General features: G+C 39.2%; 1 protein-coding gene across 1 annotated transcript in view; it reads right to left on the bottom strand.

Annotated features, from left to right (window-relative positions):
- The window catches only part of LOC139208622 (polycystin-1-like protein 2), a 48,412-nt gene that overhangs the window by 16,080 nt on the left and 18,294 nt on the right, over window positions 1–14,038 (bottom strand). The window contains 13 exon segments of the mRNA XM_070838345.1: window positions 950–1,077; window positions 3,813–3,946; window positions 4,152–4,479; window positions 5,409–5,594; window positions 5,991–6,125; window positions 6,222–6,318; window positions 6,514–6,748; window positions 7,575–7,821; window positions 10,086–10,293; window positions 10,521–10,747; window positions 10,994–11,193; window positions 12,257–12,403; window positions 13,099–13,277. Of these exon segments, the coding sequence (XP_070694446.1) occupies window positions 950–1,077; window positions 3,813–3,946; window positions 4,152–4,479; window positions 5,409–5,594; window positions 5,991–6,125; window positions 6,222–6,318; window positions 6,514–6,748; window positions 7,575–7,821; window positions 10,086–10,293; window positions 10,521–10,747; window positions 10,994–11,193; window positions 12,257–12,403; window positions 13,099–13,277 (2,451 nt within the window).

Below are 14,038 nucleotides of genomic sequence, written 5' to 3'. Positions count from 1 at the left end.
TCATTACATTTATAAAGGAAAAAAAAAACAGTAAGATAAGAAAGAAATATATCAGTATCCACCAAAAACTAAGATTTTGTATCCTTTACGAGCATTTTGAATAACCTACTTGCTTTAAAACCATTTTTGGTCATGTGTTACTGAAACCAAAACACTTCCAAAATAAGTTCATTTGTGTATAGCTGTATCACAGCAACAATCTCAAGGGACAGCAAGGAAGGACACACAATGAGACCTTACTGTCCCAGAAATGACAGTTAATGGTGAACATCCATGAATATACAACAAAATGGCCCAGAATAAAGTGGAAAATAATAACTGACATATGACTTAGCATTGAGCTAAAAAAAACTCTGCGGTAGAAGATGGAGCAGCGATTATGACATGACTAAGGACGGCTATATGGAAGAAAATCACAAATGACAGACAAAAGTTTATGGTTATTACATCGACACATTACTGATAATGTCCTCAGATATTTCCTTGCTTATGTAACAACTGAAAAGGCATACAATCAAAGTGGGCTATTTATTATATCTCTCTGAATCATTAGGGTGGAAGATTACAGGAAACATGAACTGTAGAGTTTGACGACATGCATGGTTCATAAGCAATTCGAGCTCAGATTTCTCGAATGCATAGAGTCTTCTTGTTCCTTGAGACTTATTCTCATATCACTGTTTACTACTGTAAACTACTACTACTGTAAACAGTGATATGTTCAGGAAAAACTGGTCCAAAGCTGAAAATCACTTATAAGAAACATGCAACCTTCAAAGGTTCATGTGAACAGACTAATGAGCCCTGCCTGCATACCATGAGGTCAGTAATTTACTAAGGGCCTTAGTAAATGTAGACCTTCTGTATCTGAATTTGAATAGATGCATTAATAACAAGGAACCAAGCAATCAATGGGAGCACATTATATGGTAGTCATGTTAGTGTTTACCTGCAGGAACATGTCATAGATGATAAAAAGCAAGTATATGATCTCAGCAGCCATAACAAAGATGTGAAGACCTCCTGTTGATTGGTAAAGACGAACACTCTGCAGCTCACTGAAGAACTGAAACGCTCCTATAACATCACCAGAAAAGTTTTATTTTAACACATGCAGGTCAACATGATCCTAATTGCACGGTATCAATGTGAGGTAGAAAAAATAAAATTACAGTTAAATTGTAATCTGACAGTATGGTCTAAGATCTTGGCAGAGCTTGGTGTCAAGATAATGTTATATATCCTCCTCTTTAGCTGCATTCATATCCATCTCTGGCAAAGCTGTGATTGCATTATAAAGGCATTTTTAGTCATGTAATCCAGTAAAAAAAAAAGTAAAGTTCAGTCCAAATCTAATTAGTCTAAAACAAAAAGTTCATAATGATTAAGTCTGAGATTGAAAGTCATTTCATTCTGATGAACAATATACACATGTGGAAATGTATTATGGTCAATGTTAAGTTAAAAACAAAGAGTTCACATTTGTTAAAATATAGAACTGGGAAAACTGTGACTGAGCAGGATATAATGTAATAATAATGTGTTTCCACTAGCTGATGTGCATGGGCTTTAGAGAAGCACAGGACCAGGGATGTAGCACTTTTAAGAGGAAGAGAGGGCGAGTTTGGAGGAATGCGTCGGCTTTGATCAAAGTCAAAAGTTTTAAGTAGCTTTCATACGAACTTGTGGACTAATTCCTGGACTGTCAACTCGATATTCTGTGACATCATTATGTCTGACCATTTTGAGAGTAGAAGAGACATCCAACAGTCTTATTAGGCTGTTTCACATGGTAGGCCTATGTAAAGCTTGCTATTCAAATAGCATAATAAGCTATACAGTAACATAATAAACTATACAGTAGTATTTTAAACCACCTTTCAGCTGAGAAGTTGTCTGCAGCTTTAAATCCGAGTGCTGTACTGTCTTCTAACACTGACATTGACAGTCTAGTCCACTCTTTAAACTCCCATTGCTCCGACATCCTGGACCACATAGCTCCCAGGAAGATGAGACTCGTGCCCTCTGTCACTCCATTCCCCTGGTTGAATGACACCATTCATTCGCAGTTTCCGGCATAAATGTCGGAGGGTAGAGCGGTTGTGGAAATCCACCAAGCTCCATGTTCACCGTCTCGATTTTAAAGACCTTTTAGCTGAATTTAATGACATGGTTAAAGACGCAAGAGCCACCTATTTCAACAACTTCATTTCTTCTAGTAAGCACAACCCTAAAGTTGTGTTTGTCACCATAAATAACAGTCTCTCCAGCGTCTTCTCAGATAATGATTGCAGTAACTTCCTCTCCTTCTTTGTGGATAAGATTAGAGATGTCAGGGCTAACATCAACCCCTCCTCCACTCCCATACCAACCCCATCCAACTCCGCCATCAATTTTGGAACAATTTTCTCCAATTTCTCTCCACATCCTCAGTGACCTGGTGGGCAATATGAAAATTTCCTCAAACCCTGTTATTATCAAACCAACTTCCTTGTTCAAAATGCTTTTGGGTCACTTGGTTCTTGCATGCTCACTATTTTAAATAACTCTCTGCAATCTGGATGTGTCCCCTCTTATTTTAAACACGCAGCCATACAGCCTCTTCTGAAAAAAGCCAACCTTGATCCATATATTCGGCAAAACTACAGGCACATATCCAAGCTACCTTTTATTTCAAAGATTTTAGAGAAAGTTGCTGCTAAACAGCTCACTGCCTTTTTAACTGTCAACAACATTTTTGATTTTGAATTTCAATCAGGTTTCCATCAGAAGTATTCCGCTGAAACAGCTCTACTCAGAGTCAACATTGATATAATGATGTCATCTGATGTGGGTGAATGCTCTGTTCTGGTGCTACTGGACCTCAGTGCAGCATTTGATACTGTAGATCACAGCAAGGCTCAAGCAGTGGGTGGGTGTCTCTGGAAGAGCCCTGGACTGGTTTTCCTCCTACCTCTCAGACAGGAGTTTTTCTGTGTCACTTGGTCCCTACAAGTCTAAATCAGCTGCTCTTTCCTGTGGGGTGCCTCAGGGTTCTGTCCTGGGCCCTATATTTGCCTTGTACATGCTTCCCTTAGGAGATATTATCTCCAGTTTCAAGGGTATCTCTTATCACTGCTACGCTGATGACATCCAGTTATATATTTCTTTTAAACCCGATGAAACTAACAAGCTGGCTGTTTTCAACAACTGTCTGTCTGCCATTAAGGACTGAATGGCACATAACTATTTACAATTACATACAGAGAAGACTGAGGTCCTTATCATCGCCTTTGATTGTGTAGCCTCCAAGGGTGCCCAGTGTATAGGCCCCCACTCTTCAGCTGTTCAATACAAGCTTAGGAATCTGGGTGTTATATTCGATCGTGCCATGTTTTTTGATCAACACATTAGATCATTGACCAGGACATGCTTCTTTTCATTTAAGACACATTGGTGTAAACCCTGGTCAGAAAACCTGTCAATCCCCTGCACTAAAAACAAAAGGTTATCGTGCGTTTGAAGTGGTTGCTCCGACGTTATGGAACAGCCTTCCTTTAGACATTAGATCTGCAGTCTCAGTTGATCATTTTAAAAAGCTATATAGGTATGTGAGTGCTATAGCCTAGTGTGGGCCTACTGATATTTGTTCAATTTGAAGTAAAGTTGGGACAAGTCATTTTGAATTAGAGCAATTGAAATTGAAATTTCTATTGAGTTAAAAGAACTTAATCCATGAGCTAAAACATTGAAGATAATTAACACTGGATCTCAGCATCAACATTTAAGGAAGCCCACACGTCTTTTATAGAGGACAGGAGTGTTACACTTACCTACAGCTGTGGTCTCCAACAAGAGTGTGACGATGCAGAAGAGGTTTACATTAGCATTGTATACGGTGAACTCTACAAAGATCACTCTTGTGTGCGTATCCAGCCATTTGTTCCGAAACAGATGCTCAATGGTGCTGTAGATCACACAAGAATATGTTTACTGTAATCCTCCTCCTGTTCTCTCTCTGTGTGTTATATCTATACATTTTCAATGTTAATAAGGGTCACTTAACCTTCTTAGCCCACAGAGGATAATGTAAACTTGCAGTACAGTAAAAAAAAAGAAAGCAATATATTTGGTTCTCATATTGATGCATTTCAGTTTGCTAACATACATACCTACTGGCATTTTCTAAATCTGGGCCAAGCTCTGCTACAAAGCCACCTCCCCTGTACAGCGCCATATTTCCCCAGACAGGGTAGGACCTGAGCTGAGCCTGTGTCTGGTATTTCCACAGGCTGGAGGTGCTCGTAGACATGTTATCCCTCACAGAGTTCCAGCCAGGGTCATAGGAGCCCGTGTCCTCCACCTCCCATGAATATGCAGCCTGACAGTCTGGTACAAACTGGAGCATGGAGCCTGCGGTATGACAGGAGTTCTTCTGCACTCTGAGTTGACGAAGACGAGCATTACCAACTAGCTTGGAGTTTCCATCTGTGATAAATCCTGGAACACATAGACGAAAACGAAGAAACTCTAAGGAAGAGCACTCTGAGCTTCCAGGCCAGTCAGAGTTCCTCTGGCCATGTTGGAAGATTTGTCTCATTTGTTGTTACGAGAGGTCATTCAACACGCCCAGACATCGACACTGCGCTCCAATAGTTGCTGATTAACGGGTATACACATCACAAAAACAAAACAGCAAATCACTAGAATCTGGCATCGGTTAATTGCTTCTTTTTGTATCAGTCTACCTGAAGGACTACAAAGCCCAGCTGTGTTAAAGGTGTGATACTAAACAGATTCGTACAATGAGAAATGCAATACTAAAAGCTGCCTGCTCCCCAGCCATGGGGTTCATTGTTGTTAAACTCAGCATGATAGCGAGAGCTTTTGTGGACCACACTCAACAGCTTTTTACAGACGTTTGGCACAAGGCGACTTTGGTCTTACAAAAAGCAAGCAAAAAAACATAAAAGCTGCTTTGACATGAGGCTATGCAAACTATTTTGTTTGTCTGTATAAATGAATAATAATCTATTATTCCGGCGTTTGTATCATGACAAAAAATGAAAAGCTGTCTCCTGGATGCATGTTTCTAACCGAGTGGGTATATTGGATGTGTTTAATGAGAACAGATTAATCTGACCACTATTTTGAATATCTGCCAGTATTTTTTTCCTCTTTTTCTGTAAAACATCAGATCAAGAGTGCACTGTGTGCTGATGAAGCCCTGTAATACCTGAGACAGATGGATCAATTAAATGTAATGGCACCAATTATATTGAATTACTTGTATATATGGAATATATTGTAAGCTTGGAAAGAAACTGCTTGTTTATTATAAGACTTCAAAAAACACCTTTCTTTGCAGCTCTCAGAAACAACAATACCAGATTACAGCTTTCTCCTCTGCATGAGAGATACATTTTTACCTCGATAAATTCCAAAAAGGTTATGTAGTAGAGATGTGTTGGCCCAAGTGAATACATCTCCCAGACTCATGCTGACTGAAATCCCTTGGCTGAAGCTGTTCCGGATGTGCCGGTTCAGGAAAAAAGTATTGGGATCTCTCTGGCCGTACGCCACCAGCAGCAACATCCACATAAAACCCATGTAGGCTGCAACAAATAGACACATTAAAATCCTCTCAATTAATCATGCGATACCATATGATGGGGATCAGAGTCAATTAGAATTTATGTGAAGCAGATGCTCCTATTTTGATTTTTTGATTTTATTTAGAAATGATAAACTGTATCCTGAATGAATTGAATTGCTTTAAATTAATGAAACATTATTCATATACTTATATGGTCTTTCTGTACTTATGACTTATGGCCATAGAACAATGACATGAGAAAACACCAGTTAAGCACCATGGTTGATCCTGAAAACTGCCGGGGGACTAAGGGTTGAGATGTGGCTAATGTGACACATAACATGTTGTTTCAGATATCTGGAGCAGAATCTTAAACATGAATAAACACACTAATGTTCCCAGTGTTCCTGCTTACTCAAAATTTCCCAGAGGAGGGCAAAGGCTTTCTGTTCCATGATCCTGTCCCTTCTCATCCTCGCAATGTCTGCAGGAGGCAGCGGCTCATAGAGGCTGCTATCCCGTCTGACTGTTTGTTGGTCCTTACAGTCACCTGTGGGTGAAGAGTTATTTCTGTTATAAAACCCGAATCTTTCTGATGATGAAGAACAAAGCCAAAAAGTTTATTTTGGAAATGTTTATGTTTTACCTAGACTTTGGTCTTTTCTTACATATGGCACATTTTGAAAATTGTCCTCATCAACTTTTTTTATTACAAGTGCAAAGAAAACTGCAAGACATAACACCTGTGGTAAGAAGCATGAACATCAATGAATACAGATGCTCCCTCCAAGTGAATACTTGGCATGAGCTCATAAAGAATAATCTCTGAAGTTTAAACTGTAAGAAAATTATGAAATGTCACTTTCTAAAATGTAAAATTAATTAATGAAGCTCAGCATGAGGTTTTCCATGACAACGGGAAGGAACCCTCATCTCACCTTCAATGGCTGAATGACGAGGACGCTCTGAAAAAAGGAGACAATCATGGATACCAACCAGCTTACGGAGCGTTCTTTCCCAAATTTCAACCCATAAAGCATTGTGAAATATCCAGCTACAATACTGGTTGCGAACACAAACAGCCAGCCGACAAAAATAAACCACCAGGGTAGCCCCCCATGACAGCACAACTTTTTCTTCTGGCTGCCATCAGTGCTCTCTGCAGGGCTCAAACTGCAAGTGAAAAGAGTAAACAACATGTACTCAAATGCAGCTCTCTTTTGGAATGCAAGTAATATCAATTTAAATAACATTTAAATGGAATTTAACATGGAAATTTCCTACATTCGGCTCTAAAACATGTACCTCACATTACCAGTTGTTGTACACTACGGTTCCATGTGTGATTTGAATTATATTCACAGAGTAATTGATATAATAAAGGGTGTTAAAAAGATAATACCATGCAGATCATGTTTTTTTGCAAGTTTTAGCCCATTATCCACATATTGTGTATTCCTTAATGAATTGTTCAACATTTTGTGAAATAGGCTCCTTTGCTTTCTTGCAACAGCTAGATAAGAAAACCGATAGCTCTCTCTGTTGTTTGTTTGCTCAATATAAAGCTTCAGCCAGCAGCAGCTGGTTTAGTTCAGCAGGGTTAGACGCTCAAACAGTGGCTGGATGCAATGACTTGTCACCATGAGGTTGGCAGGAAGTCACTGCACCATGCCGAGAAATAGTTCAAGCACTTAACCCTAAGCCAAATATCTCCTGGCTCTAACTTCATTTTTAGCATAAAGCATAAAATGTTGGTTTAAAATTACTGCCAGCCATTTAGAATACTGCCGACCTGTAAACCCAGTGCTGTGCGTTCCCATAACCATGATGGAATATGAAATACCTTCATTGATCCTTCACTTTAAAAATCTTCAAGTGACTTTTAACACTCTGGTACAGTTTGGATAGTAAAAATAAATATTCAGTTTGTAGATAATGGGTTAACACATGTAAATTCACCAGTGTGCTCTTTTATTAATTATAATAAATAAATAAATACTTCTTCTGAGTGACTTCTTCAAAATTGGCACAGCTGAGTGTGAAGAGTTGATCTTCAAGAAAGCCTTTCATGCCCTGGACTTGCTGCAGAGCCTGGCTGTAGCTGTGTGTGGAGGGGAAGCCGGAGGGTCCCAGCAGACTCAGCTCTTTGTCAATGTGACATATCTGCCGGTATAGATACTGGGTTTTGTTGCTCTTCTTTTGAATCCCCTCCACTGTTGAACCTCGATGCATACTAGCACTGTCCCCTGAAAATGTACAAAAATTCCAATTGTGTATAACTTGTTATTGGTGGATCTAATAATAGTTTGACCATGCCTAATGGAGTTATTCTGTACATTTATGAAGTACATTCGTAAGGGCACAGGATATCCGTGGATTTGTGTCACCCTGGGTGTCACCTCTCACCATCAACTTCATATGCAATCACCACTCTTCTGAAGTTTTGCACAGAATGAATTGCACCTAACCCTATGTATCTAGCCTTGTTTCACACCAATGTATGAAGAATGGATGGAGACAATGGATGGTGGAAATGTTCTTTTATCTCTTATTTTAAAAAAAGCTGAAGCATTATAGGATTTTCTGTGTTCATTTTAAGCTAAACATATACAGTGGGGCAAAAGAGTATTTAGTCAGCCACCAATTGTGCAAGTTCTCCCACTTAAAAAGATGAGAGAGGCCTGTAATTTTCATCATAGGTACACTTCAACTATGAGAGACAAAAAAAAAAAAATCCAGAAAATCACATTGTCTGATTTTTAAAGAATTTACTTGCAAATTATGGTGGAAAATAAGTATTTGGTCAATAACAAAAGTTCATCTCAATACTTTGTTATATACCCTTTGTTGGCAATGACAGAAGTCAAATGTTTTCTGTAAGTCTTCACAAGGTTTTCACACACTGTTGCTGGTATTTTGGCCCATTCCTCCATGCAGATCTCCTCTAGAGCAGTGATGTTTTGGGGCTGTCGCTGGGCAACACGGACTTTCAACTCCCTCCAAACATTTTCTATGGGGTTGAGATCTGGAGACTGGCTAGGTCACTCCAGGACCTTGAAATGCTTCTTACGAAGCCACTCCTTCGTTGCCCGGGTGGTGTGTTTGGGATCATAGTCATGCTGAAAGACCCAGCCACGTTTCATCTTCAATGCCCTTGCTGATGGAAGAAGGTTTTCACTCAAAATCTCACGATACATGGCCCCATTCATTCTTTCCTTTACACGGATCAGTCGTCCTGGTCCCTTTGCAGAAAAACAGCCCCAAAGCATGATGTTTCCACCCCCATGCTTCACAGTAGGTATGGTGTTCTTTGGATGCAACTCAGCATTCTTTCTCCTCCAAACACGACAAGTTGAGTTTTTACCAAAAAGTTGTATTTTGGTTTCATCTGACCATATGACATTCTCCCAATCCTCTTCTGGATCATCCAAATGCTCTCTAGCAACGAGTTCAAACAGGTGCCATTAATACAGGTAACAAGTGGAGGACAGAGGGGCCTCTTAAAGAAGAAGTTACAGGTCTGTGAGAGCCAGAAATCTTGCTTGTTTGTAGGTGACCAAATACTTATTTTACCGAGGAATTTACCAATTAATTCATTAAAAATCCTACAATGTGATTTCCTGGATTCTTTCCCCCCATTCTGTCTCTCATAGTTGAAGTGTACCTATGATGAAAATTACAGGCCTCTCTCATCTTTTTAAGTGGGAGAACTTGCACAATTGGTGGCTGACTAAATACTTTTTTGCCCCACTGTATGTACCGCTGTTCTGGGAAATAACATTTGTGCACCTCTTCATTTTAATACTGATAGTATGATTACTTTGCATTTAACAGAAAATTAACTTCCATTAACAGATTTTTTATAACTGCTCACTGTAACATGCAGAGTTCAATGCCAGTTCATTTGATAAAATTTTTTTTGCAAGTTCTAGACTTAGTTCATGACATTTCATAGAGGAAGATACGAATTGAACACATTTATGGTATGAAATGTTAAAAAAAATTAAAAAAACATACATTTTTCAACGGGAAAAATATTGTTGAATAGTAATGTACGTAGGCATATCTATAGACATAGATAAAGTGGACTGAATGGAATTATAGTCTTGTGGCTGAAATGTTGACAGAAACCCTCGGCACTCTCCTGGTTACCTCGATCAATGACTATCTGATGGGCAGACCACAGTTTGTGAGGTAACAGTATGTGTCTCTGATGATCTGATCAGTAACACTGGGGCCCCCCAGGGAACTGCTATCTCCCTCTTCAGCCGCACTGGAGACTTAAAGTACTGCACTGAGTCTTGTCATCTGGAGAAATTACATCTACAGTACATATCTGTCCGTCTGTCTGTCTATCTAAGATCAGTGACCAAAATCTGTGAAAACTGTTGTGCTCAGCTGAGTGGAACAGATGTTAGAAAAGTTATTACATCTACCTCATCCCTTACAATAAGAGCAGTGTGCCTGATGAAGACAGAAATGTGTGAATGTATCTACAGCAGGCACACACCTGGCAGCTGTGGCTGATTGATGTTGTGAAAGCTCTGAGACTTGGACCGGGCCGTGTCACTGGTCTTACTGTTCTGTTTGATGAAGTCCTCCACCACAGAAAGGACAGCATTAATATCAGTTTGTTGTTCAGGCCCAAACTTGGACTCAGTGCATGGTACGTTGCTTTTCACGGTCTCAGACAGTGAGTGGGCAATTCTTGTGATATCCTGAGTGAGAACAATGTTCAAATACAAGTGTTTTTATATAAAAATGACATACAATATGGCAAATTGTAATATACTATAATATATATGAACCTGTGACGATATCCATTGCTGTTTCTACATGGATTGTCATGATCCATAAAAAATGTATTATAACATTTGGATTTCAGTTTCACAGTGCTAAATATTGAGGGCAAAACTGCACATTTTTAAAAACATGAAGTACAAACCTTGATGACAGTGTCAAAAGTGACAATGATGTTCGAGTTGGTGGTGTCAGTATGTGAGACAGAAGTTTGTTCAAGTGCATCTGGCTTTTCTGTTTTGCACTTGCAACAAAAAGTTTCCCAAGGACGAGTGTTTCTGAAGATGCTGACAATAAGGATATTCACCGGAAACATGATGAGGGAACTCTGAACTCCAACCATGAACTGTTGCCACGTAAACTCAAACCGCCCTGGAAACAGACAGAGCAAGAGAGTTAAAAGAAATTATACTGGATACGTTTTTAAATGTTTTTATCATCTACAAATCAATAAAAAAAAGTATTTTGGTAGGCAGTGCTGGGCTTCTGTTGTAATTTGTTATCACGTAATGGTTCTCTTTTATAAAGACGGATGTACAATTATCAACCAGCAGCTTTACATGGTCATAAAGTAAATTTGTGATAAAATACATTTAAGTGTAATGAAATATGTCGTACCCAGGTCCATGGTCTGCTCAGAGGGGTCCGTTGGGATGCCATAAAACATGACGCTGGTCAGCATGGTACAGAGCAGCAGGGAAAAACAGCAGGACACTCTCTGAACACAAGTGAATGTGCTGCTCGGTGGTCGGCTGATCACAGAGTACCAGAGGTGTCCGTCACTGAAATCCTTTGTTGTCTTCATGAAGAACAAATTACTGGAAAATGAGAGCAGCAAATGGTTCATGGGTTCCACTTGACAGCGGTATTCTGTGCTAACGAACAATGTGCTTCACTGTTTTTCACCCATCCACTCACACACACACACCTCGATGGCGATGGAGCTGCTATGCAAGGTGCCAACCCAGAGATTAGTGGACAACCCTCCAACAAAGGATAACACTAGTCTAAGCCTTCATGCACTACCAATTAGTGATGGATTAGCATCACATTTCTGATCCCTTTCTGGCCAATTTATTGCTGCTAAACATCAGCATAGCTAATACTTGATGTTACGACCAGAAGTTTTTGACTAGACTCAAAAACACTCACAAGAAACTCTCACTGACACTGACAATCTATACACCAGGGAGGGGAAACAGGAGTCTATCCTCAGTGTCTAAGCTGAATATTTAGGGGCTTTAGAGGGATTAGAGGTAAGTGACAGTTCTTATTCCATTTTATTTCAGTTCAATTCAACTTGAATTTAGTTGAATTTAAATGAATAATAAATCAGCCTGATATAAAACATAAAGAAACACAACATACTGTACTGTAGCCAGGCTAGCTCGGTGAGTGTATGCTGAGTGCTGTTGAGTGTATATTTTGCATTTTCTTGTAACATATCTAAATTCAAATTTTACTGTGCCTTTTGCAACTCTCTTCTCCTTGTTAACTCATTTACAGTTTTTCTATTCACCAACAGATTTTGTCCTTGGAAATGATGACTAAAATAAATGAATACATTTCAGGACAGCCGGGCTTACAGTTGTTTGTAAGTATTGCTACAAAAATACTTTCATCATATCCAACTGATTCTCATCTCTGGAGCAAAATTAGTTTTCTGTCATGTTATTCCAATTATGAGAATGGACGTGGGCGCTCTGCTGGTGCTCATATATGACTTTGCTATATTTCATAAACCGGGTTTGCAGTAAACAAGTAAACATTCATCATTCAAATTCAACTGAAAGTTTCAGGAGCAAGTTTCAGCCTTTCGACATCAGCAATGTGTTTGTGTGAATAGTTTTGTTGCCCAATAGCTCACCGCGTTTACCTTACCTGAACCTCTTCAAATCCATCTCGGTCGAAACTGAGAAAACTTTGTTAAGGGAACAATCATCACTGTGTATGGCCAGCCAGGAGTTGCATAGAAAATTCCATTTCTGCTCTGTCTGTAAATCCTGTACCATGACAATACCAACATACCTGAAAAACAAATGCAAATGAAAATGTAAAGACTGTAACTACATTTGAATGACAAATTGTCTTTATTCATGTGAAGGCCTGTCTGGAGCCCAGTCCAGACCAAAGTCATGACGAGTTGAAACTACTTGCAATGTGTTGAAACCTGAAGATTTTGACGAGATGGTGTATCGTCTCCATAGCAACGATTCCCTGTGTTTATGCTCTAACTGCCAATTTTTCAGGCTTCTTTTTTGTAGCGTCTTAAGATATGAATGAGGGCAATAATAGTGAGTTAGTAGCTACAGTTGCATTTCTTTTATTGATCAAATTATAAAAACATAAAAAAAAAAACAAGAGGGTGGAGAGATTGGAGCCGTCATTTGTGCAATAGGCAGTTTGTTGATCTGACACGGCTATGAGGGGATCTAGGGGATTTCTACCAGCCGACAGTTTGCTGACTTCACCAGCTGCCTCTGCTACGAGCTGATTGGCAGTTGAAGCAGGAATTGTATCTGATGAGCGAGCAATCATCTGAAAGGTCAAGACAATTGTGAGCCGAGGCTACTCCGCTCACATTTTGCTCCATGTTCATGGTGTTGTCGGTCATAACAAAGCCATGAGAAGAGAAATGTCATGACTAATGTTACAATGAGGCAAAATAATACATACATGATGATGGTTTTTTGAATGACCCTGACATTTCTGTATTTGCCTACCAGTCAGGGTGGCGCCCTGCGTTGTTGTGCCATAGTTTGATGCTCTGCAGGTCTCCCAGGGAGAAAGGTGTAGTTAGCAGGAACATGTCTATTGCACCTCTCTCAAACACACATTTCTTCGGATCTGTCAGGTGGTGTGGAACACTATTTCCCTCCGAACCCAGCAGAGTTATCGTCACCTGAAACATCCCAAACTGAATTAAAACCAATTTACTTACACATTAAAAATATCGTGGGAGAATGTTTGGATATTTAGTGTAAATCAATTAAAAATGGCACACTTGCCACACATTGTTACAGAATATTTCCTCAAAATGTAATTGATGACGCTCAAGGTATTCAGAAAAAGCCACTGAGCAAAGTAAGCAAAATGGTTGGACCGTAAAAAATGTCATCAGAAAGTCAAAGCGAAATAGGGAAGCATGAATGATGTGCTGGTAAAACCACTTCTCAATAGGTTCACAAATAAAAGTGTCCTCAGCCATCTGAAAAAAAACAACCTGAGTTAAAACCAAAATATAATTGTAACAATTACAATTTTGTATCTATTATTAATTAAAGTAATTGATTTTTAGCCACAATAATCAGAACAATTTGACATATAATCAACTAAGGAGTTATTGCTAATGTGTTAACAATACCAGCATTCATTTTGACCATTTTATGATAGTCCAATAATTGCTCTCCTTTTAGTCCCTGTTTTGACTCTTCAGTGGTTAAATGATCCACTATGTTCACCAGCTAGCGGCACATGCATTAAACAATAAGACCACGAGTGGGTGCCATTTGTGTAACAAAAGCAACACACATATTTTGGGCCTCTGCTCGAAAATTACATGCCCAAAGTTAATAGGACATATCTCTACAACCACAAGGTCTATTTATATAATAGCTCAACACATCAAAGGTAAGACATAATTTATCGTTATGGCGTCATAAA

Source organism: Pempheris klunzingeri, chromosome 10 (genome assembly GCF_042242105.1).
Source record: "Pempheris klunzingeri isolate RE-2024b chromosome 10, fPemKlu1.hap1, whole genome shotgun sequence".
NCBI lineage: Eukaryota > Metazoa > Chordata > Actinopteri > Acropomatiformes > Pempheridae > Pempheris > Pempheris klunzingeri.
The sequence above is the reverse complement of the archived record's forward strand: the minus strand, read 5'-3'. Positions and strand labels throughout refer to the sequence as shown.